This window comes from Penicillium diatomitis (genome assembly GCF_028827545.1).
Source record: "Penicillium diatomitis strain IBT 30728 chromosome Unknown utg000007l_segment0_segment0, whole genome shotgun sequence".
NCBI lineage: Eukaryota > Fungi > Ascomycota > Eurotiomycetes > Eurotiales > Aspergillaceae > Penicillium > Penicillium diatomitis.
In genome coordinates, this window is record NW_026623179.1 from 186475 (window position 1) to 211351 (window position 24877).

The 24877-nt window shown below is 52.1% G+C and overlaps 8 protein-coding genes across 8 annotated transcripts; 2 read left to right on the forward strand and 6 right to left on the reverse strand.

The window, feature by feature from the left end:
- Nucleotides 1-958: 958 nt before the first annotated feature.
- N7539_006058 (dDENN domain protein) lies at nucleotides 959-4590 on the reverse strand (the record flags this gene model as incomplete). The annotated part of the gene is made up of 4 exons (XM_056935660.1): nucleotides 959-1101; nucleotides 1163-1417; nucleotides 1493-3820; nucleotides 3951-4590. The coding sequence occupies 4 exons, from the start codon at nucleotides 4588-4590 to the stop codon at nucleotides 959-961; spliced, it is 3366 nt and encodes a 1121-aa protein (XP_056789128.1).
- Nucleotides 4591-9277: 4687 nt separating this feature from the next.
- N7539_006059 (trafficking protein particle complex subunit 13) lies at nucleotides 9278-10572 on the reverse strand (the record flags this gene model as incomplete). The annotated part of the gene is made up of 4 exons (XM_056935661.1): nucleotides 9278-9571; nucleotides 9675-10193; nucleotides 10258-10446; nucleotides 10519-10572. The coding sequence occupies 4 exons, from the start codon at nucleotides 10570-10572 to the stop codon at nucleotides 9278-9280; spliced, it is 1056 nt and encodes a 351-aa protein (XP_056789129.1).
- A 653-nt stretch (nucleotides 10573-11225) lies between these two features.
- On the forward strand, nucleotides 11226-12787 carry N7539_006060 (RING finger protein; the record flags this gene model as incomplete). Its single annotated transcript, XM_056935662.1, has 5 exons — nucleotides 11226-11710; nucleotides 11765-12104; nucleotides 12188-12435; nucleotides 12510-12647; nucleotides 12727-12787. The coding sequence occupies 5 exons, from the start codon at nucleotides 11226-11228 to the stop codon at nucleotides 12785-12787; spliced, it is 1272 nt and encodes a 423-aa protein (XP_056789130.1).
- A 749-nt stretch (nucleotides 12788-13536) lies between these two features.
- N7539_006061 (CENP-N/CHL4 family protein) lies at nucleotides 13537-15018 on the reverse strand (the record flags this gene model as incomplete). Its single annotated transcript, XM_056935663.1, has 1 exon — nucleotides 13537-15018. The coding sequence occupies one exon, from the start codon at nucleotides 15016-15018 to the stop codon at nucleotides 13537-13539; it is 1482 nt and encodes a 493-aa protein (XP_056789131.1).
- Nucleotides 15019-16548: 1530 nt separating this feature from the next.
- Nucleotides 16549-16755, reverse strand: N7539_006062 (uncharacterized protein; the record flags this gene model as incomplete). The annotated part of the gene is made up of 1 exon (XM_056935664.1): nucleotides 16549-16755. One exon carries the CDS (start codon nucleotides 16753-16755, stop codon nucleotides 16549-16551), a length of 207 nt encoding a protein of 68 aa, XP_056789132.1.
- Nucleotides 16756-17855: 1100 nt separating this feature from the next.
- Nucleotides 17856-19144, forward strand: N7539_006063 (putative bZIP transcription factor (MetR); the record flags this gene model as incomplete). Its single annotated transcript, XM_056935665.1, has 2 exons — nucleotides 17856-18150; nucleotides 18549-19144. The coding sequence occupies 2 exons, from the start codon at nucleotides 17856-17858 to the stop codon at nucleotides 19142-19144; spliced, it is 891 nt and encodes a 296-aa protein (XP_056789133.1).
- A 649-nt stretch (nucleotides 19145-19793) lies between these two features.
- N7539_006064 (uncharacterized protein) lies at nucleotides 19794-21052 on the reverse strand (the record flags this gene model as incomplete). The annotated part of the gene is made up of 2 exons (XM_056935666.1): nucleotides 19794-20810; nucleotides 20939-21052. 2 exons carry the CDS (start codon nucleotides 21050-21052, stop codon nucleotides 19794-19796), a joined length of 1131 nt encoding a protein of 376 aa, XP_056789134.1.
- Nucleotides 21053-21966: 914 nt separating this feature from the next.
- N7539_006065 (uncharacterized protein) lies at nucleotides 21967-23574 on the reverse strand (the record flags this gene model as incomplete). Its single annotated transcript, XM_056935667.1, has 2 exons — nucleotides 21967-23319; nucleotides 23446-23574. The coding sequence occupies 2 exons, from the start codon at nucleotides 23572-23574 to the stop codon at nucleotides 21967-21969; spliced, it is 1482 nt and encodes a 493-aa protein (XP_056789135.1).
- Between the last annotated feature and the right edge of the window lie 1303 nt (nucleotides 23575-24877).

Consider the following 24877-nt stretch of genomic DNA (forward strand, 5'->3'; position numbering starts at 1 on the left):
GGGGTATTCTGAAGATGGAGAATATGAACAGACAGAGATTGAAGAGACATAGTACCCACAACGCGCAGTACACTTCGTGGCGCGATGAACATTTTCGAACTATCGAACTGAGGACCGGTTCAGCTTTACTTGCGCGCAGCAGTCGGAAAGATTCAATGATACAACCAGGAGGCCGTCGTTCTAGTCAACAGAAGGAATTTCGGCGACTTGAGATCTCGAAGACTCGTGGCCAGTTGCCGGAGCATGATAGCTCTGTACGAGTGTTTTGCGAAAAAAGGAAGCTCTGGACCCTGAATCGTACACGACAACTCGTGGTTCGGGAAGCGTGTGGGCCATGGTAAGATGTGGATGGCAGAAGACGATGGGATGCTTCTGGGGCTTGACTTTTGGCTCTCGTGTGAGAGACTGGACCAGAGAGAAGATAAAGAGAGATTGCCTGGAGAAATCATTCTTGACGTGCCTTGGGAAGCTGAATGTGAGGTATGGTTTACCAATTATTCGGCAAGAATTTCTGATTGGCCGAGAGTTTCAAGAGATAATGCCATGTACGTTACCACCACGTCCCGCGTGGAGAACGTGCCTGAAGAGGACTTGGACTTGCAAAGCCATCTTGTATGACTTGGGCTTGATAATAAGGAGACAAGAGAGAATATTCGGTCACTTCACGCGCATGTTCTGCCGCTATTCCGAAAGATAGCCCGGTCCCCCCACCGGGAGTTGACGAACTCGTCCACAAAGAGCAGAGTCGAAACGATCGGCAGCTTGCACTAAGCTTGTTGTCCAAGCAAGGCAAGACTGGAGTCACAGGAAGCGCGTCAGCTAGCATGTGAATGATCACATTCGATGATCCGATGAATCGGGGCAAGTGACGAGTTCACGAAGCTTGCCAAAGTGAGCTTTTCGCACCAATCACGTGCAGTTAGATGCAATCGGAAAACCTCCGGAGAAATTAAACCCGTCAGCTTGGAGGGGATATGGCCAATCCGTTCATGAGGTTTGGCAATGGCTTTCGGCGCGCAGTATTTGCTGCCGTCGAAACCCGCGGAGCCCCATGTATCATGCGGGGTTCTTTCATAAGAGACGTGTCCAGTTTGGCCGGCGCTAAGATAATCGTTAGACGACAGACCACTCTTGAACGCAGCCAGAAACTTATTGAACTCACCTCGTTGTGCAACTCGGCTGTAATCGCCAGACAGACTCGACTGGCTGCGGCTACTTGGGGCGAAGAATGAAGCGCTGGCTGTACGCCAAAGGTGATGAGAGGTGTCCGACAAAAAGTCCGTGGTGGATCGACCGGAAAAGATCGAGGATCGCCCTCGATTACGCTTCGATAACACGATCTCATCGAAAAGTGCCATGCGCGAATCCTTGGCCTTGGGGCTGGTTCTTTCACGCTCGCTGATGAACTCATTGAAACCTGGAGGGCAGCAAACGGTTAGAATCGACACAGCTTGTTTCCAGGTCCCGGGGAAGCGGGGACAATTTTGCTTACCTTGTGTCTGTTGCAGCACAGCGATGTACTCGGCATGCTCGGTGGGAAGACTCTTCATAAACGCATCGATATCAAAGGTGTAAAACATTCCTTGTTTCTTTTTTTCACCAGTAGCCGGAATAAGGTATTTCTTGTACGTGTAGAACAAGCTGGCAAAACACCTCACAAAGGCTGCCCGGATCTGGTCTGGGTGGAACGCAGCCTCGCAAACTAGGCAGACTTGGGAGGCGCACCGGTTGTGAATAACGAGTTTGCATTGGGCGCAACGGAACATCCCCTCCTCTGCGCGATCATCACAGATGGCGCAGACCATCTTCTCATCCCACGACTGAATCTGGAAGAAGTGACCCTCAATCCAGGCAGTACCCGCGGTGTGATCCACCGACTGCACAGCAGCCTGCGGAACAATTGTCGACGCAGCAATGGTGGATTGAGCGTATACGGACGGGGCGTATGTGGAGCCAGGGCCCGGACCGGGAGCCGGACTCGGCTCTGCGTTCATTGTACTGACGGACAGGTTCGATGCATGGCCCAGGAAGGGTGCACTGGGACGACGCGCCATTCCAAAGGAAGAGCTCCTCCGCGAGGCAGCATCGAAATGTCCTGAGCGTTTCTCTCGCAGAGACGCCTGCAGCGCCATCCCAGAGTCTTGTCGAGACGATGACGAAGATGGAGGAAAGTAGCCCGAAGTGGGTGAATGCTCGCGCGGGGACGGCGGCGACGCACTCGCACGCGCAGTGGAGCCAGTCCCGGGCCGATCGAAGCTTTTAGCTGAAAAGCCCCGTGAGAAAGACTGTTCGTTACGGGCATGGAGGAAAGCGTTGAAGATGGGGGGCTGATATGTGCCAGGGGAGACCGCAGCGGAGCCGAACGTCCCAGAATTTAGGCCGACGTACTTTGCCAAATTGGTTGGCAGCGCCTTTGCGGTATAAGCGGCAGTGTTTTCTGACAAGAATGTGTCCCAAGGGTAAGTTTCAATGGCGTATGCGGGAGGGCCCGTAGGCACTCCGCAGCGACCGTGATGGGGAGCAGCCATCTGCAGCAGCGAGAGAAGCTTTCGACGCTGATGCCGGGGTAAAGGCGTTGGCTGAAGAGTGCTCTCGATCAGGTCGTTGTCAAGGTCCACTAGCACAAAGTCGTCGGTGGGCAATTCAACCTTCTCATACCGGCGCTCAATTCCAACAATGTAGGGACAGGGAGCCTCGATGGCTTGAACAAGGCGAGCGGGTAGAACGGGAATCAGAACACCCGTCCACTGGAGTGGGAAAAGCAGATCGACGAGGGCTCTCGTGGCAAGGTAGAGCATTGACGTATGTGACGACAGGAAGATGATGCGAGACTCCGTCAGGGCGTACTCGAAAAGAATGATGATGTTCGCGATCGACAGAGTTCGAAACAGGGCGTACAGGTCGGTATTGCGAGACCCTGGAAGCTCGTTCGCAGCCTCTTGTCGAGCGAACAGGCGCAACTCTCGGATGGCCAGCTCGACCTGGGTCTTGGACGAGACGGGACAGAATGCTTCTGTGCATAGATTCATGACATACCGTTCGAGCGGCTGCCACACTCCCATGCGGGTCGAATTGGAGGGCACTCGCTGCACAGCACCCTCGGTCATTGGCACCACAATGGCCTTCAGCCATTCCTTCCAAAAGCTGGTCATATTCGCCTCGCGGCCCAAGATACCGTAAGCGCGCGGAATCCAGAATCCGGTATCGCCATCGGTGAGACCCTCGATCTTTGACGAGGCGGCGTGTCGCACGGGCCGCAGTAGATCGGTCATGAGTCCAATTTTTTCCTCGACCGCGCTGATCTCGTCCTCCAGCTTCTCTCGCGACTCAGACCCCGACACCACATTCGGGAGCTGCGCCAGCAACCGGGACAATTTGGCCCGCTCAGATGCAAGTCGTTCACCGAGACTGGCTGCCAGTTCTCGTTCCTCGTCCGTCATGTTCTCCTTGCGCCACTCCTCGCAGCGCTTTTCGAGCTCATCTGCCGCTTTTGCGTTCAGCGGTATCCATATGATGACACAAATCGCGTGCAATTTGGATCCGTTTTCCGTCGTCATTGCAAATCCGTGCCAGGTCGAGCGCGGACGTTGATCCGAGGCAACAATATTGACATCGTTCGGAAAGGCAAACATGGGGACATAATCAGGGAAATTGCCGCGCTGCTTGAGCTCGTCGGTCATGCCTCGTGTGGGATATCGATCCAAAAGCACCGGTTCGAATCGCCGCTTCAAAGGATGCATCGTCGGGGAAATTTCGAGCGGCTGGGGCACAGGAATGACGGAATTGTAATTGCTCAGTCGTCGAGAGGTGCGTACGGAAGCTATAGCATACAAGAGTCAGTTCATGAGGAATGACGCACGGATCACGAAGCCTGCTGCAAGCAAAATATCTATTTGCTTGACTCTCGAGCGCAGCTCGGGCCCCATCGACGGGAGACATGGACCACTCACCCTGTCGTGAGATAGTTGACGGTTGCCGTTTCATGCTGTTCAGATCCCGAAATGACATGTGCCGACGAACGCTTCCGATACTTGATCGCAATAGATTGCCGGCCTGTGGAGGAGCATCGTCCGCGACGATTTTTTGCGTGCGCACACGGGATCGTGGGCGCGTGTTTGGTGTAATGGCCCCGGCGCTCAAACTCAGATCGGTCAAGAAGGTATCTCGCTCCGAGGTGAATTTGAGCAGAGCTTGATCAAAGTCAAAGTCTTCGGAGAACATGGCGGAGGTTCGCAACGGAGATGAGGATCCCTTGACTGTCACACTACTGCGATTGCTGTTCGTTCCATTCGGGCGATCGAAATCACTGCGCGAGAGGGTGGACAGGCGTTGATTGGAGCTCCGCCGGTTGCCCGGCCCGACATAGAGCGTTGAATTTGGTCGAGATGAACCATCTGCCGAGTGTTCCTCCTCCGCATCTGCGTCTTCTTGAATGACATCGTTCACCGCGGGTCCGGGGGACGCGGACGAATTGATGCGATATTCTTCCCCTAGCCGTCGAAAAGTGTCCAAAATCTCACCGCCATCGACACCTGCAATCCAGAAGTAGTCGGCGAGCGGAGCACCCTCCGAAGCATTGGTAGAGGGCATTGTACTTTGGGGTCGCCGGGGAGGGGGGTGACTGTCGCGTGGACCCGATTCCGTCCAACGAGTCGAATATTCTCACCGTGCTGGTCACTGATCAGCACATGGGCCGCTGGCGCTCCCACCACATTCAACCGCCGATCGAGTGGATGGATTGGTGATTTGTAGATAACCCCAGGCACTAGATGCGTCGTTGTAAGACTGAGTCACTAATGCTGTGAAAGACGATGGCGGGTTTCTTCGCCAATTGGTGGCTCGTTTGAGTCGCGGAGGAGGGGGGGTAGTGAAGCTGGCGATGGAATCTACCCGAGCTCGAACAGTGGGGAAGAGAACTTTGGGGGGGGACCAGGACAGAGCGAAACGGGACCGGTTGACACTGCTACTTGACGCTTGAGAGATTGGAGATTGGGTGACTGAGAGAGGTCTGTCTCGAGAGACCAAGAGAGGGAGATAGTGGAAGAGGAAGTTGAAGCGGCAGAGGGTCAGGAAAAGCGGATAGGAGACGGAGGGGTAAAGGAGAGAGAAATTGAAGGTATTGTATGTTCGGCAACTCAGTCCTAAGGGGCAAGGAAAAGAGAGTTGTGGTTCAGGAGGGGCGAGGGGTTTCGGAGTGAAGATTAGTTTTTTGGGGGTGGAGCAGTGAGTTTACTCCCACGGACAGCAAGACGCACTACGCACACGTTTCCGACGGGTTCAAGGGACGTGACGAACAGTCAACGGACGATCCGAACTGGGATTGCCTCCGCCACGGTCTGCTTCGGTGCAAAGCGGCCGGATTAACCAGGCATGTCCACAATCTCGATCACCGTGAGAAATACATGGGAAGCCTCTGCAATAGACAAATAGAGACTCGTGGCCCGAGCATTGGAAGTCGCAGTAAATGCTAAATAGTCAATAGTACAACCGTCAGATCGTCCATAACCTCACGGCTGGCGTGTCCGAGGATCTTCCAAGCCCCAAGGCAAACTAAGCCCGCGATCCTCAAATAGCCTGTCAGTGGAAGTGTCAATTTACGTAGAGTGCGGACATATTAATAGCCACATCGAAAACAAGATGGTCATCTCCGAGCTCTCTCATAGCGCACCCTCCACAGTCCTTCTCTACTCATTCTCCGTTGAATTTGGTCCCGCTCCTTCGTTAGCAGTAGGTAGTCAGGTACGGCGCTCACACTGCGCTAGTTGATTCCCGGCCGTCACACCGAGGAGTTGAGGACAGACCAGGGAGACTCCGTTGGATCTAGTAGTATGCTCAGTGCGGTAGTTTCCTATTCATCGGCTTGATCGGAGACGTGTCCTTGTTTTCGTCTGTTTCCCTGAGGTCGTTGTACAGGGAGACCGGCTGGTTGCGTTAGCGCGAGCAAAGAATGGCCAGGGCAAAACCACGTACGCACTAAAACTAGTGTAGGGCATCGTGACTCGTGCATCCCTCGACTCCCAGTGACGAGAGTAGGTAAGGTACCCTCGTTCCTCAATCAAAGATCTCCAGTTCAGCCGATCTGTTGGAATCGAGCACAGGACGTACACATTCCATGACTTTTGGCCTTTTTTTTTTTTCAAAAATTGTATATATATATATATATATATATATATTTGAAAATGAAAATGAAAATGAAAACTTCCATGAGGTCAATACTAGACAATGACGCCTACAGTCAACACTCTAGCTTCGTAACGGTCTTTATGATTCCACTTCCTTGTGACACGGACGGAGTTCTTTTCCTGGTCCCTGTGCCGGTGGCGCTCCAACGGACAGCGCCCAGCCCGTCCCGAATCCTCTCAACTCCAGTTCAACATCGAAAACGTCGACCGAAAGAGTGAGGATAAGACCACATTCTCCTGAGACACGCTCAGTGCACTGGCCAGCATCAGGCACGATATCTGCCGTGCGAGGTGACAGTCACTAGCGTGGCCCTGAGGTGGTCGGCATCCGCTCACACGGGCCTTGGCCTCCCGACACCAGTCATTGTGGAAGTGCCACACTACCTCAGTGTCAAAGTGGTCACTACGAGTAAGTTGGTACCTCTTACTGCAGAACTACAGAGTCCAGAGTACAGAGTACAGGTAAGGTAGTCAGGTACTGGAGTATGATCCTTCCTGATCAGGTACTTAGTACCATCATGAAATACCTACTGGTATGTCACTCCGCCCTCGGACTCGTGAGGTGACTGCGGTCTCATCCTTCACCCGGGCCTGCTCAGACTCCACACGCGAGAGACCCAGATAGTGCAATTGACAATTGGCCGATGCTGGGATCTGTCAAATCGTGACTGATGACTCCTGGCCACTGACCAGGACTCCTTTGAGTGACTTGCAGAACATCAATCATGCTCCAGGGTCATCTGCAACGAACCTGCAGTTCCGGCACTCGCAGCCACCGACTTGAAGCGCGTTCATGGGGAGCGGTAGTCCAGGCCCTCTCCGACCGGAGGGGGCTGTCTGACCGACTTGTCAAGCCTGTCCACAGATTCTAGACCCTTCTGATAAAGACACTCGGAGGTCAAGATAGACTAGATCGTTGTGTCCTCTCTCCCTCTTGACACGCGATCTGTAAACGACTTCACTGTCGTTGCCAGCATGAGAGGGACACTTTCAACATCCACGACGATGATCATCGCCCGACCGTCCACGCCATCCTCGACTTAGCAAGGCAAAGACAACATCACTCGTACTGGGACGGGAGCAGCTCAGAAATGGGAACAGATCCCCACAAGCATTGAATCCAGTCTCCACCTTTCCCACCGGTCTCAGCGTTGTGATAAAGGGGCAGACGACTCACGAAAAGAGCAAATTTGGGTTGTCCCCCACCGACTCGAACCATGCGATCGTCGCTCGGGTGGAGGACAAGGGAACGCACCTTTGTCCGACCTCCGAACCGATCCAAACTTACCTGATCCGGACTTTTCCACCATTTCCATGTCCCACGGAAGCCCATCGACGGACGTGTCCTACTCCTGTACGTCTGCTTCAGTGCTTGGGAGTTGCGAGATGGGCATAACTTTGTCACGGAAACTGTCGTCAAGACTTGATCCTTCAAGCGCTACCTACCTTACTGGTGTACTTCGGAAGTTGACAACTCCTGCTGCTAGTCTGCTACTCTACTACTAAAGAGGCTTACATCCACTACTGTCGGCCTTCCCACGACACATGCACCACCCGCCTGAGCCTCCACGCTGCTCGGCAAAGGCTGGGCTGTCGTCCACGTAAAGATCATTCCGTGGAAGTACTAGATAGACGGCTATCCGTAGCTTATCAATTCCATTCTCGTCGCGCACGACGACCTTTCCCGTCCACGAGTGGCATCACTCGCATCTTGACCCTTACCTCGGCTGTCTTGGTCAGGTAAGGACTTAAGTCCCGGGAAGACCAGTCCTGAGGTATACGTTCGGTAGGTACCGGCTGAACGCCTAATTGGCACTGTTTGGCCAGGTCAAGACACTTTTCCTCAGCTGTCGCTCTTGACCGCTCACGGGATGAGACTGAGACATGGCGTTTGCCGTGATCCCTGCCCTCGTGTGAGTGCTACGACTACCGGACTACGTACTCGTAGTAAGGTACGGTACGTTCTCACATAACTAGTGGTAAAGTGGGGGGGGGGGGTTTGGCCTTCCGGGGCAGAAATAGCCTGAATGGCGATTAGATGGCCAGAGGAGGATGATTAGTACTAATCTACCTACATAGGTAGGTAGCTACGGAATCATCACCTTGAAAGAACAGAGAAAACGTTGAAAACAACCTGCAGATCGAAGGTTGTCCCCTTACACCTCACGTGAAGTCTGCTCACCGAGCTCAATTGCTGGGAGCTTCCAAGCGATGGGATGTGGAAACATTCCATGGATCTACGTAGAGCAGGTGAGTTTCATACTTATGTACCAGATCTGTGTAGGGTAGCCTGCGAGAATGGCTGCCAAGACATTATCCAGTTCAATTTGGAAAAAAAAAATGGGGCCGAACTTGAAGTGAGGTACTTGAAGAATAGGTTTGAAGTTCGTTTCCGATCAGATGTTGCAAAAGCAATAAGGGAGGCTCTTCAAGAGTGCCCGGGCTGATTTCGTGTTCATCAACAGTGATATCCTAGGTTCTTGCACACGACAGTCCAGGATGATGCTCCATTCCTCTACCTAGGATGACAATACTGAGGGCGTACTCGTCTCATCCACTTTTCAGACGATGGGCACATAAGAAATTACTGGGTGAGGTACTAGGTAGGCAAAGTTGGTACCAGACCCTCTAGGAACATAGTATGAATGTCAGCTACCCATTCACATACGAGGTGCCATGGTAGGGGGAGGAAGGTACTACGCGTCCCTCGGTAAGTTATACTCCTCGTTGAGTTTATATTGATATCTTGACAAGAACACGTCCTGAGTATGCATATATCCTCTAGGTGATGCCCTGTTCAAAGGCTCGGAGAAGTCGATGGGTGCACTCGCCGTATCGGTTGTCGGGGTCAAAGGAGGAGTTCACCCCGAGGAAGCACACGGCCCTTCACTCCTCGGAAGTGTTTTCCAGGATGCTTCATGACGACGGCGAGTGCTTTGATTCATTTTGCTGTCACGAGAAAGTCTTGGGCAGTTATCTATCGGTACATTCAATTTTCCCCCTTTGTGCGGCCAGAGACATGAAAACTTGCCAGCTCAAACGGCCCTAGTCATGTCGAGATCGAGGCTTGCTCTAGATCACACAATGCTCATATCTCAAGTGCGTCTTCGACTCATGAGGTTGCCCGTTGTAAGGAACCCCTTGTCTCCCATAGCGCCGCGCCATTCGATTGATAATTGGCCTAATATAGCACGACCATCCCGTCGAAGATCTTTTTGCAGAGCTTCAAGCCCGTCCGTACGACCTTCTTCTTGTTCTACAAGAAAGGCAACTTGAAGCACGTCCCGAGGGTTGAGTGTGGGTGGCCCGGCTGAGGAGGAATCGGAGGTGCTTACATCCCAATTAAGTGACTGGCATTTGAAAGGTGGCCTGGGATTGAGCCGCGTATGCTTGAGAGAGGTTAGCGGAGCGATACATGATGACTCAATTTGTGATGATCACGGCTCTCATCTCTGCTCCCCTGGAACTTTCCGACGTTGTCGAGTTGCTTACCTTGACAACGACTGTACCATCTCCCACATTTTCCACCTGCGCTTCAAGTGCAAAGCGTAGCAATCTTGACTTTCCGTAAGGACCCAAGGATTTATTCTCAACCTCCAACGGCGAAAGCTCGGACGCCTTGGTACGCACACTGAGGCAGGGCTGTGCGACAAATTGATATAATTTCCGGAAAGTGCGAACGCGACCGCTAGCAGCTTGGGCGTTCTCGCCGATCCGCGTCTCGGTGTAACTGACGCTGACGGCCAGGATGTGATTGCCTTCTTCCTTGAGATCGTGGCGCAAGATTTTCTGAAGTGACTCGCCAACTCGAAGGCCTTCTGATTGTGCAGGATCGGCAGTGGGTTCGAGGTCGAGAGCAGCGACTGAGGAAGGCGTCTGCATCTCGGCAACTATCCGGACCGAGGTCACCACTCGGTCTGTGTCGTCTTTGTAGATTTCATTGTTTGCGCTAAGGGTGCAAGCAAACGTTTCGCCGACATATACTGATCCAAATGACGGGGGGAGGGTGAGCTAAAACATCATGACATTAGAAAGAGCCTCTAGTGGCAGATGACCTTAATTTGTATCAACTAACAAGAGGTGTGAGAATGAATTGGTTATCCGTTCGGGACGATGGAAAGCTTAGTGAAGCTTGAGGAGAGATTTTGGTGTTGGCCGCGGGGAGAGGAGACTGGTAGGACAAGGATGGTCGAGACAGGCTGGCCAGATTGATCAGACTTGATGAAGAGAAACCCAATGCCAGAGGGTGCCATTTACCGTAGGACTATATGCACCGTCGTTAGTAGCTGGCACTGTCATTGCAAAGCTCACTATTGTGCCAACCTTTGAGAGAAACAGCATGGGGCTCTTTCGGCGCATCTGCTCCTGATGCAGCTCGAGGACGAGCCATTGTATCAACGATCTCCTAGAGTGTTATTCTTTGGGTAGGATGGTCTGGTACAGTGATTGCCATGGACATATGGCATCTCAGTAAATCATTATGATAAGTACGATTAGGGGACTTCTTGCGCATCCTGATAAGCTCCCCCGATAGCGCGACACGACGGAGCTCGACCACACAAACACTGCAAACTGGCGTCATCCACCACACTTGCAGAGCGGGCGGACTGGAAGTGCTCGAAGGGTGGAGTATTTCCCCGTACGGAATCACGTGCAAATGCCATGTCGCGGCGGAAAGCAGCACACTAGAGACAAACATCACAAACAGGAGTAGGGCTCCACAAGCTCCTGCCGTTTTGGGCTTTCCTTGCTCGATCATTGCTGCTTCAATGGGACAGAAAACCTTCTACTCAAGTCTCTCTTGGATTGTGGTCTCGGATGAAAGCCCTCAAAGACAAGTAGAGGAGTCACGTTATATTATCTGATTTTCACAAAGGGGTTGCTGGGTCGAGAGTCTTCAGCTCAAGCTATTCAAGTCGAGATCGAGGCCATTACTTGGAGAATGTGACATCACTTCAACATCGTTCTGGCCGTGTCACGGCTCGAGACCAGATCATTTTGCGGACAGAACACAGCCTTCTCAGTAAATCCTGGCAAGAGAGCATGCAAATCAAGATGGACAACGCAAAGGACCAGTCATGTTCGAACGTCGAATCCGCTTCACATACGTTTCATCCATGTGAAGGACGCCAAGTTGAGCAGAGATCCGCCCATAGACAGACAAGTCGTGCAACAAGGTCTTCCGCAAGGCCTTTCTTTGAGCCAAGTATCGAAGCTGTTGCCGGCTCCAGCGTCACTGCCACGTCTCATGCGGAAAGTGCGTCCAAAAACGCACAAGGAAGCCCATTGAGGTCTTCCAACAGAAAGAGCAACCAACGATATGAGCCCTACGGCAAGATTTCTCCATTGAGAGGCTCTAGCATGGCTTCTCGGCAACTTCCTTCCATAAATGATTCGCCGTCGCAACGAATTCGACTGGTTCCAGACGAAATTGTGGAGTATCATGGCACTGAGGCTCGGCCTCGTCCGTGGCGTAACACCCCTCCTGAAGCCTATCTTGACAAGATAGATCGAATAGACAGATCTCGGTAAGACATTCGAAAACGCCGGGTGCCTCTAGCTTTGGCTGACGATGACCTCAGTATGTTCATTGTAGGGCAACAAGTTCATGAAACGAAGAATCGCCTCGAATTTCACTTTCAGGTTGTCGGATCCACTGGTAATATCTATACAGTCAAGATTGGGAAGCTGCCTTCCTGTGACTGCCCAGATGCCAAATTCCGAGGTCGCGGCGAGTGCAAGCACATTGTTTATGGTACGTCCCGACAATCGAGCAGCCTCTACAAGTATTCTCATCCTATCACCGTTCCTAAATTATCACCTCAACACCCCAATATTCTTACTCTTCTCATTTCCTTAGTACTTCTCAAAGCACTCAACGCGAGACCAGAGCTACGCTATCAACTTTCATTTGTGCCCTCGGTGAGTCCTTCACGTTTTTACATCCGCATATCACAGTGAGATCGAGACTTTTTACTCATGTCAATGATGCATTGACTACACAGGAGCTCCGGGAGATGTACGAAGGCTCTCTCATGAGTGCGTTCGAAGCAAAGGGGATCTTAGATCAGGACCATGAAGGTCACCGCAAGCCTCTTGACGGTGCATGTCCGATCTGCTTCACCGATTTCACTCCCAAAGATAAGACCGTGTGGTGTCAAACCGGGTGCGGAAACAATGTCCACAAAGTCTGCTTTGAGCAATGGGCTCGCGCATCACGATCCTCACAAGGTCCTGTTCGCTGTATTTACTGGTGCGTTTTCCCCTCGATTTCCTGAAGATGCAACTTGTTGCCACAACAAACTAACTCAGATTCATTTCACAAAGCCGCATCGAATGGCCGAGTCCTGGATCGGATCCAAAGGTCGAGAAACTTCGACAGAGTGGAACTTTAGGGCCAGGTGGCTACATCAATGTCGCGGAGCAATTCGGCCTTTCGCCAAAGCGCGGTACGAGCTGCTCTCTGTATCTTTCCCTTCCCTCACATCACTGCAGATCTTACACTCGGGATTTGTTATGCTGACTATCGTTATGGCTGTTGCAGACTCTTCGAGATACTCCTCTTCTTCAACTTCCCGACGATCGCGCTCCTCTGGGCGGCGTGATGCGGAGCCCGGACAATCATGATGTTGAGCATCAATATCGGGCTTGGCTTTTTGCGAGTCCACAGTGATTCTATGACCTGCAAATGATTCGATAGTGACAAAGTCCATGCGCGCTCCGAGAACGGATCGTGATCTCTTTGCGCGACTACTGTATTGTCATCTATAAGTGATTGGACCCATTACTAACAAAGGTACGTATGTCCTAGTTTGTTCTAGGTGCTCACCTAGCAGTATATGGGAGAAGCCTCAGCATCCAACATACGAGAATCTTGAGTAAACCAGGCGCAGCACCTGTCTCCCAGGACTGACCACCCTCAAGCGCAAATTTCACTCAACGGGCAGTAGCAGCGTGGCTTCGGGGAAATTGAACTACGGAAAGTTGACACTGACTTCCCTTTTGATGAAGGTCGGTGCTTCAGAGAACAGATTCGACGAGCACTTGCTCAATCTTGCAAGCCTGTCACCAAATGCTCAGCGTTATGTTCTTCTATCAGCGAGCGTTAGCGCCGGAAATAACTTTTCAAAGCACAAAATTATACGTCTGAGGAAAATGCTCTCAGTCCTCGATCCATCAAATTAGAACTGCACCAAACTTCTTCCGATAGGGTATCACAATCATCGCACAAGTAAATGATAAAAAGACTCCCCGCCTCCTTGACTTGCCACAAGAACCCACAAGGACCGTACGCCACAAACACACATGAGCCACCAAGTAAAGATCGCCTTGAAAACCGAGCACGGGGATGACACTAGACATGATTCCGAAGACGTTTGCCTCCTTTGACCACAGCCGTACTAACGGCTTCTTCGCCGGTCATCCAGGACGGCATTCGCTCTGGATCGATGATGCCTAATTCGGCTAGTTTACGCAACCCTCCGACAACGTCGGATCCATTAAAGGTCAGCGTGACTGTCGGTAGAGTCGCTGAGCCGGAATCGGCAATTTCGGTAACATTGTCGTCAGTTCTTTTTGTGTTTGAAGGACCGTCCAGCAATCGAACATCAAGACGATCCAGAGGGGCGGGATTTGAGGAGATTTCTGCGCACCCGAATCGTGAGAGGGTGGCAAGCCGCCGTTTCTTGGAGGTTTGCGGTGACAGATCGCGAGGTGTTGCGAGATCGGCATCTCGTTTTGGCATTGCTTTCGATGCCGACGCGATATCCACATTCTCCTTATCGTCAGTCGTGAAAACACCACTGTCTGCACGTATGTATTCCTCTGCAGAAACAGTATTTGACGGACGAGGATCCAGAGGGCTGCCCTCAACTGCTGCATCGGCGAAGATGCAAAAGGCTCCGTTAGCCGCGGTTGTCCGCCCAGGTCCGCGCAATGCCAACAAGGTTGGCAAATTTTTCGCCGCCAGCGCGGTGGCTTTCAATGTGTATCGTTCGTGGGGCCGAGATAAAGCCTTTGGAACTGCATCACGAACAATGCGCAGTAGACTACGCGAGTCTGTTCCAGCCGAATTGCTTGATGGATTTGCTTTCGAGCCTGGTGATGTGGATATGGACGTGTACACGTATGGACAGCTATCAGGGAACGCGACATAGATGATTCTTGACGAGTCGGCAAAGATCTCCGAGGATTGTCTCGGTGTCTGGTAGGGTGTATCGAGAACGAAGATGCGGAGGAACGTGAGTGGAAGTGTGGAAGAGCGCGAAAGATGGTAATGCGCCTTGACCAGAGGAGAGATCTCTTGCTGGAGCGCTTTAACAAACGTTGCCACTTGAGTTCTTGGAATACTGGCCGACCAGTCGGCCATAGGCGCATCATTAGAGATTCCCCGTCGCGTATCAATGCGGCTTAATTCGAGTGCTGTCCATCGCAGGCTGGTGGGATGATCATCCAGGTACCGCAAGTCGGCCATTGCGAGCTGGCGTAACGTGATACCGTGACGCCAGTCGCCCTCCAGTATTCGCTCCAAAACTTCGCGCTTTGCACCTTTGCGATCCTGAAAATCCATGTATGCTTGTCGTGCATCCTCGACTGTATCGGCCGCGGGGTACGGAAGCGCCTCTTCGTTGTCTTTGTCATGGCGGGCATCGGATTGAAGGTACGGTGGGAAAGATGCAAGATGTTGATCGTCAAGCCATGTCAAAGCCAGCTCAATGAGGGCTTGCCGCGAATGTTTACCGAGGGCTTTGGTGAGGGACGGTGTTGTTGGAGGGATGCGAAGATTATTTGGCAGACTAGCCGTCGTTGGAGCACGGATCAATTTGGAACGCGCCATTGTGGACTGCACGATAACTCTTGGTAGTCTGAGCTGTACGTGTTCAGCGCAACAAGAGGCACTCCCGGGCGAACAGCGCAGTCTTCAGTCCACGAGCAACCATGCAAGTCAATGCAGCTCGGATCTAGACGTCTAACCTCCACGCGATAACGCTGCACCCGTGCACCGTCAACAAATGATGTCACGTGGTGATAGTCTCGACTGTGGACTGTGGAGTGTGGACTCAGGGACTGTGCGGGTCAGTGGTCACTGGTCAGTGGTCTGCCACCCATCACGTGATATGGGTTACACTGTACGTCTGTTGAGCAGTTTGGAGGCCGAGAAAAGGTCCATCTGTTTCTTCGTACTGTCGCCTCGACTTCATCAATCATATGGACATTGCTTGCATAATGTCTCAGTCATACGAGTAGACTCCGGCCTCGATGCTGAGGATTTCTACGGCGAAGGTCGTCAGTCCTCGGTCCCATCGACCCAGCAGCCTCCGAGAGAGCATACCAGCTCGCGAGTCTCGCACTATCCAATTCTCTGACCCGATGAAGCTTCCAGCTATGGGAGAATAGAATTAAGCGAGATGATTCGGGCGTCTTTTGTTTTGACGCTCGTGGATCTGTCCATCACGAAGTGCAGATGCGAGGTGCATGTTTATCCTGTTGGCGACAGAAGACTACTTGAGCAGTAACAACTTAACAAGATATCTGACTACAACATGTACTCTATTTCTGCTGCCCCAGGGCCAGAAGACAGATGAGTGCTCACCTGTGTCGAAACCTAAGGTGCTTGAAATCATTGTCTTTCTGTTCTGACTACTGGGTAGGGTCTAGGTAAACCGACTACTAACTTACGAACGGTGATGATGTTCAGCCGCGTAGGCTCTCTCGGACCGAAACCACCGACGGGGTGTCCTCCCCGATCGCATGATGACTATTGATCGCAAAGTGGCCCGGAATGACGGTCCGCGTCTTTCACATGCTTATTACCTCAGCAGTAAACCACCTGTCCAACACCCAGGGAACGTCAGAGGGGACAAGGCTAACGTGAAGACACCGACCCTGCATCTGCCTGTGCTTCAACCGCGCCTGTCGCTCTTTCCTCAATTACACTTTCCCACAATGCGAGTCAACCCTCGCCCTGGCATATGCTTGAGCATTCGCCAGTTGCCCACACTTCAAACCCGCCCCACACGACTGCCCTCAATCTATGCGGGCGGTCCCGAATGGCTGGTGATCTACTTATTCCATTCGAATGCGTAACAGATTCTCGAATCGATGCGGATCAGTGGAAAGATCAAAACTTCTTCAGGTCCATGCAGTGGAGGATTATTAATCGCCCCGACCAGATCAGGTAAGCCCCGTGGGAACCGGGAGTCAGAGCAAAGAGGAGAGGGATGGGGGGCATTATTTTGCCGGATCGATCATAGCCAAAGTTGGCACCAGATACATCACTCTTGCCTGGGATCGTGGTAATCAAGATGATTAATAATGGTATATGCAGGTCCTGCCCGGTTTCCATCCTGATGCAGCAGCACACAGCCTAAGAGTAAGCACTAAGAGTAAGCAGTGCTTCATAGTAGTACTCATAGAGCGTGCGTCTGTGTACAATGACCGAGGTCATCCGGGTCTGAATCCGATGATATCCTGTTGTAGACAGCCGCAGCAATGTGGCCTTGTAGTCCTCCGACCCTCGGCCATAATCCCGACCAAAGTCCGACTTGCAGAGATCGCCGGAGAAAATTTGCATACCTATACAGTAAATTTCGAGGATCTTCATGATCGATCTATTACATAGTTGCTTCAAACTTATGATGAAGTTTACTGACCAGTTCCGAAAGAGACCTGCTCTGTTATGTACAAGCCGTTTAGCACCATTCGAGTACGAACTGTCAACCTTCAGCTCATCTTTTGGATCAGTGCCATACCGGCGCTCTCCTCATACATTTACTGTAAACCTTCGGACCCCAAGTACAACGAGTAGTCGTGTACATGCAACTTCTCGTGGGCGACAGTGTGGGTGTGGTTCGCTGGGGCTCGTACAACCAGGAAACCGTATATTACATTAATGATACACGCTCCATACAGCCAATGTCAGCCGGCCTTTGGTGGGCGCTGACAAATCCACGGAATAAAAGCAGCCCTGCCTGGATAGATCATCGGATTGGATTCCACTTTCCCTTTGCCTGGAAAACCCCAATGATAATAGACGATACAATAGAATTATACACCACCTAAGAGTCCTGTTGATTCCATGATTACCACTACCGCCCGATTATTCACACCGGCGCGGTGATACCGTAACCCGATACCGAACCCGGTCACTTCCAGTACCCGTATTACCATCTGGCTGTCCAACAGCCACGGCCTCCAGTGCCTCGCCCTCCAGCCCTTAACTGCCTCTCCGCCCTCCAGTGCTACCGAGTCCCCCACTCCACTCCTCCCCCTCCAAAAAAATTAGCGTGCCCACTTCCAACTCGGCACTCCGAGTTGATTCACACTCCCGCAAAGAATCACCCATCTCTCCACCGCACTTCCATTCCTCCTTTCCATTTCTCCATTCTCACTCCACTACACCCCCAACGTCGACACTCGAACGCTATCTTGACACGCCCAAAAGTGTGTCACATTCACTCTCGCGATACTCTCGTTCCATCGCATCGCCATCCGCTTGGTTCGTCCAATATATCACGGCTCGGAGCCGCATCCGGTGTACCCCGAGTCACCATACAATCGAGCGCGTGTGACGCCGATTCATCGTGAAACAAATTGGAGTGAGCAACTTGACGGCTACTCTTGACTTGGTCATATCAAGGACCAACGAGCTTCGACGCCACCTTCACCTTCACCATGGCCAACTTCAACGCACGCCGTGCACCCAACTTCTCTCAATATCTCGATGACCTAAACGCCATCCCATCACCGTACGACCAGGCGGTGCAGCAACGCCAACAGGAGAATTCGTTCAACTTGGACGAGGAATTGGCCCTCTTTACCAACACCGAGTTCTTCGACTTCGACAACTTCACCGACCTCAGCCTGCCCACTTTCGATGCTGGCGAGCCAAAGTCTTCCCCGATCGAGTCCAACTTGGACAACCAACCCGCACAGAATGGTGACATGAAGTTTCTGGATTTTCTGCAAGGTAAGCGCTGGAGGACATGGGGAGGAATACCTGAACCCTATGTCTCGGACACGTCGTTTCTCGTTTTCCCTTCCCAACACATCTTGTCTGTCTGGAAAATCCGGGAGTTTCCTCTCGGACTGATCTTGGTTGGGGGTATGTTGACTGTAGCATGACTATGGGTCACATACCCCCGGTGCCAAGATGCGGGCTTGGCCACATGTTCCAAACGGCCATTGGCGAAACGTTCTCGTTAAGATGAACGCGCATGGTCAGTCGATTGCGCCATATTACGTGATGGCATGCATAGATTGTCCGCGGAGAATGCGCTCATGGGGGGAGCAGAATGACTTGGATCACAACGGTGCAGCAATACGATGCGAGAGAACAAAAGGGCTAATTCTGATATCTACCAACAGATGGCTTCAACAATGTGCCTCATTACCAGCAAGACCTTGGTCTCGAGGCTCAAGTGCCTGTGCACCCTGCCCCCTACACGGCAGTCCCTCAACTGCCCACAGCACCTGCGCCGACCCACTCGGCCCCCGCTCAACACCTTCCTGTGTTGGCACCTCCTCAGGCCGCTGCTCCGACACCATCTCAAACGGCCATGTCGCCTTCCCCCTCTGGTGCCTCTGTGAAGCGCAAGAGCTCCACCAAGGCTACCCCTGCGAATAGTGAGGAAGCTGCTCGGATCATGGCCGAGGAGGACAAGCGTCGTCGCAACACTGCTGCCAGTGCGCGCTTCCGTGTGAAGAAGAAGATGCGCGAGCAGGCCTTGGAGCGCAGCTTGAAAGAGACCAACGACAAGAACGATGCTCTCGAGGCTCGTGTCTCCCAACTTGAGCTGGAGAACCACTGGCTCCGGGGTTTGATCATGGAGAAGAATGGCACTGAGGAGCGTAATGAGGCATCCGAAAAGGCCATATCCGACATGTTCAAGAAGTTCCTGGCTTCGCGGAAGACTGATGCAAGCCTTCCCCAACCGAAGCACAATATGGCCAGCACTGTATAGTCAGTGCCGAAAGCATGAAGAACAAGAAAAAAAAAAACACCACAAAAAGCATAATCAAAATGATGAAGAGAAAGCATGCCTTCATCTCCCCTTTCCAACCAAAAGCGAAACGCCGAAGATGCCCACAAGAAGTGAACTACGATTTTATTCCCCCGCAGCCTGTTTCAACCACTGCTGCTCTGTTTTCTGCTTTTACGTCGGGGGTACGTGGGGCTGAATAACAGTCCAAATGTGTTGCCCCTCGTATACCCGGCGCCTTTAATTCTTGTCACTTCTTTTTGAGCGATTTCTTATCTGTGATTTTACGAGTTCCCTTTGTTTGACTTTTCGTCTGATGGATGTCGATGGTTTCGACAATTGGCATCCCCAAGACGAAGATGGCAGCGGTGTCTATGAGTGACGACTTTCCCATAGTTCCGTCGGTTTTCATTTTTTTATTTTTATTTTTGATTGAATAGACTCAACCTTTATTCTTCCACCGTGCTTTTGGCTTTCACCATGGTCTGATGCTCGATCAAGTCAAGTGACGTATAAAGTCCACAACGTGGACTGTAGTTGCCTGTTCTTACACGACACGTTGAACCCCAACAGTCAAGGAGAATGACTGGATATCGCTTCACTCAGGATTCAGCACTGCCCATAATGGCCATTACTTCCTGGCAACCACCACCACCCCCCTCACAATCCCACTCCTCGCCCACCACCCAAACACACTCTTTGCCCCCCGAAACTTACCCAGCTTCAACCCAAACGGCCTTGCCTCACGTATTCTCCTCTGCAAAAACCTCGTGATACCCGGAAACACATCCGGCGAAATATCCACGATCTCAACTCTGTCCCGCTCATACCCTGCCTCCACCAGTAACTGGACATACTGCTCGCAGGTCAGGAAATTTGCAAAGGGGGCCCCGGTCACCAGGCATACTAATCGCAGTTTCAACCGTTGCCAGACAGAGGATTGATCGGCGAGCAGGAGGTCAAAGGCCATGAAGGAGGCGTGGAGGGTGGTGTTTGCGTAGTGTAGGATGGGTAGACGGGAGGGCTGGAAGTGGTAGAGGGTGTCGAGGGCTAGAAGCCAGGTTGTGTGTGGGTTGGCGGTCAGACTGGTGGTGGGGGAGGAGGGTGATGAGGAGGAAGAAGGGATCATCGTGGAGATGGAGGTTTGCAAGTCCCCTGTCCAAGTTGATGGGTTGGCGGCATCGGCGCAGAAGATGTGGTAGTTTGACTCTGATGGGATATCCCTGGTGGTTGTGGCGGTGGTTTGCGTGCGAGAACTTTGTTGCTGATGAAGGCCTATGCGCCGCTGACCGATTTCTGCCTGCGAAGCTTGCAAAGTGATACCGACGTAGGTATCTACCAACGCCCTGGGAGGGGGGTTGAACCTAGCAACGTCCGTCCGTCTACTGATGGCTGCGTTGGCGGAATTGTCCAAGGCATCGAAACCAGACCGTGACGCTGACGCTGACGCCGACGAGAATGACCGCCCAGCTGAGAACGAGCTCTTCTCTCCTCTTTTCAACGATGCAATGCGAATTGACTGGTCGCCGCATCCGCATCCTACGTCGAGGATGCTGACGGACTGAGAATCGATCTCCTCACGGCCCAAACCGGCTCCCAGGACAAGGTCAAGTAAGGCTTGACAAGCTTCTGGGAAGTCTTCTGTATCCTGATCAGAAGAAAGGTCAGAACGGGGTCTCCTCGCAGATCAAAATAGGACGTTTTGGCCACGAGCGCTTCGCAGAGCAACCAAGAATCCTGAAGTACCTATCCAGGCTGTTGTACGCCTCAACTCACCTTCCAATAACCCATATTCATCCACAAGGTTGCTGGCGGCAGCTGGATATTCAATAAGGCATGGTCGAGTCCGTAGACCCGGCTTTCCAGGGCCTTTTTGAAGAAGCCCAGCATTTTATGGGATATTGATCTTGGACTATTTGGGTAATGAACATCACTAGACGTCGACTTTAAAGTACCAGTGTCTGTTGATGCCGAAGATGAAGTGCAGGGTAATCAATCAAAGAGTTAAGCAGCGAGGACGGGTAGCTGGGTTCAACAGCAGCCAGTCCCGTCTGAGCGCGAGCCAAAGTGGGACTAAGCTTGCGTCCGGGATAGATGCATCGATCCGTTGAGCTGTAGGCTGAGCGGCGCAACGTACCTAAAAGGTGGATAGATGACAATGGACAAGTGCAATTCTCGTCTTCCAGTTGCAGGCCAACGTGTGATATTTTCTCTGTTGCAAAGTGAACTCTAGCCCGGACTGTTTTTTTTTTTTTTTTTTAAGAAAAATGTCAAATTATGGAGTCGAGTTGAAGCAAACCTATCCCCTAAAGTTCTACGGACTCACGTAGTACGTAGTATGTACTGTTCCATCCGCAAGTAAGAGGTCACTACTACGATCCTACCAGATACCAGGTAGTAGTAATAGCCTGGCCAAGTAGTACCTACGGCAGAGTGGCATCAACTGCGGAAACCAAAATCTTCAATTTGGCTGCTGTAGCTGAGTGGCTGAGTACCAACGCTTATGATGCTCTCATCTTCTTACTCACATTGATGCGTTCATGTCGGTGTACTTAAGAATCATCTATGGCTTTCGAGGTTCCTTTATCTGGGGGCCTGCTCCGCATTGTATACGAGGAGGTTTGATCCGGTTGCACTGGAGAGGGCGCTATCTAATGCTATTGTATGGTGCTCATGGTGTATTACGGGCCAGGGATCTGGGATGTAGATCTGCTCAGATCGAGGATGAAGAAGCCCGGAAAGCCTATCAAATCAGTTCGAGCCACGAGTTCAATTGCCACGTTGGAGGTGACCATCTAGTAGACTCATGACCTCTGATTCCAAGGCACAGTCACGCCCAGTTCATTTGCTACCCGCATTGCCGAGACAATACAGCCCTCCAGCAAGACCATCCCATCCCAGCACCAACCACCAGCAAGATAAACTCCCTGGTCTCCATTGCGCCACGTCTTTCCAGCAGATGTATCGTTCGTCCCATCCCGCCTCTGAAAGATGGAGTTCACCAGCAGACGGCTGAGCGGGCTACGCAAAACCCGGGTGAAGCTAGCCGAGCGGATGATTTTGGATTGATCCACTGCAAAGAGCGGATTTGTCGACACGAGGATGGAATTCGATTGTTCGTGGACCGCCTCGGTAATGGTGCCGTTGGAGAGGAGGTGGATGCGTTGGGTTTTTGCGTTCTTGCTCGAGGCTGGTGTATGGGCCGCGGGTTTCCCCGCAGAGGAAGGTGTACTTGTCGCCTGGAGCATGGGTTGGATCATGGATTCGTCTGTGTGGGCGATGGTTTCGACCGAGGTCGTGGGGATGGCCGATAATGGCGCATGGACGGCAGGGTACAGTGCCGCGGCCACATCGGGTGAAACGGCCAGAACCACGAGATCAAAAAGTTCGGAGTTTGATATCGTTGATTTTTCCGTCTCTGTCAGTGTCGAGTATTCGATTCTGACGCCTTGGTCTTCAGGAACCACCTGGGTCAAATTGACACCCAGTCGCAAGTCCACACCCTCGAGGAGCTTCGGCTGAACGCATTGCACGCCGGAGCTCACCACGTAATGCTGCTGGCGATGCGTGCGGCGCTTATATTCGAGGACGTCGGAAGCCGGAAAGTTCAACAATTCTTGATGCGAACAGGTGCAGACACTGGAGATGAGCGGGAGGAGGTAATTCTCCGCGTAATGTTCTGGGATGCGAACTCGTCGCAGGTAATGATCGAAGGACTCGCTCAACTGTCCGTTTTGAAGATCTTCGCCGTGAGGCGCAATGAAGAAGCAGCAGAATGTGAACCACACGTAGCATAAGATGGCGTATACTGCTTCCATACACCATTGCAAGAGCTCCGATGTGCGTGGAATCGGAGGCAATTGGTGAAAGTTGGAAGCGTAGACCATCTGCGGTCCAGGGATACATGCGCTTGACGGGGACAGTAATGACGTGCACGATGTGGGCGACAATGGTTGCTGCCGACTGGGAACCCTCGTGAAGCTGAAAAGAAACGGTTGCTCGTGATATTTCACCCCCAGATAATCGTACATCCGCGCCAAATTATTATAGAAGCCGCCCGCGAATGCGCGCATGGGCACATCCGCCCACACGGGCTGACCCTGAGGATCGGATGAAGGAATCTGGATGGACTCGGCGCTCAACGATATTTGATCTTTCTATCTCCCTCCTCCTCTCCCTGTCAGCACTCTTTCTCGCGATCATGTGCTTATCAAGCGCGGGGGGGGGGACGATGTTTTTTGAGTTGTTCACCACTGAACCGGGTCACTAGTCACAATACTAACCTTTTCGATCAGAGTGACTTGGTACCGTTTCTCGGAATCTTGATGCAACAGATGCGCGGTCGCTAGACCGGCCATGCCTGTTCCCACGACTGCGACTCGCTTCGGTCGCGGAGTTTGAGCTGACTCCATTGCGTCGGCGTGAGCGACTCAAATCGAAATCGCAAGATCAATGTCTTGAAGGGTCAAGGAAACAAATTTCAATCGATTGGACTCGAACGAGTCTAGTAATTACACGATTTTCGAATCGGTGAACGCATCAAGTCCTTCCCTTCACGCGAAAAGAGTCTGGCTCCGATAGATCGAGCAACGCACGGCGATCAGGCGACAACAAGGCTGTGGACGGGAAAGAGCGGAGATATGAAGGGAGAAGAAGAGAAGAAAGGCGAAAGGGAAATGGAAAGCAACGCAACCGGCGGATATGGCGTTTTTTGTGTTTTGGTCCCTCTTGAACCAAACCACTTGCGAGACCGACTGGGGGTTGGCGGGGGGCCAAGTGGAAATCATGCAGGAGACAGAACCACAACGGGGAATATGATTTCCCAGACGATCGATCAGTCGCCTTGTTGGGAATCGATGAACGCAAGTGGAAAATCCTTGCGACAGGAACAAGCCAAGCCAAGCAAAGGCCGAAAGAGCGAGAGAGAGAGAGAGAGAGAGAGCATGTGCGTTGGAACGGTGGATGTGGATGCTTCCCCCATCGGGCACTGACCTGACCAAAGTTACCGCGGCTCAGAGATGGCTCCCACCCAGACATCTCAGTTAACTCTTTAGACATTTCATTTGAGGATGTTACTCCAACTCGAAGTCCCAAGGGTGAACCGCTCGATGGATGATGGCACTTAGTCTTACAGCCTTCGCGTTTCTTGCTCGTCAATTCGTGGCCGCGATTTACACTAAATCCAATGGCAATCGATCGGCGAAATCGTGCATCCCACGTCATTGGCTTGTTTTGGATCGGACTCAAATGGATTTTAATTTTCGAGACTTTCTCTAACCCGTACAGCAGGCTTCCAAGATCTGACAGTCAGACTGTATCTATCTGTCTTCAAGCTTGCGACCGTAAACCTGATGCCTATCCCAGCAACGGCGCACATCCTTCTCAAGTCTTTCTCTCTCTCGCGCGCGCGTGTACGAGCTCGCAAGAAGAAAGCGCATTGTCCAACGGCCAAAGAACGGTGAACATCCATGATGCCGTCCAGAATCCAGATCCCACGAATGACATGACACGATCTTCAATCGTGGATCCAGGCAACTTGCGGAACCGTTCTGCGATTGCTGATCTCAATCAATTGGTTCTTCCCGCTAATAAGGTTTCCTGTCACTTGCTTCAACTTGCTTCACCTGCCATGAATGTTGGCGCGCAGGGTTTCGTATTCGCTCTCCCAACAAGATACATGGCGATCCTGACCGGGTCCGTTCCTTGGAGGGCAGA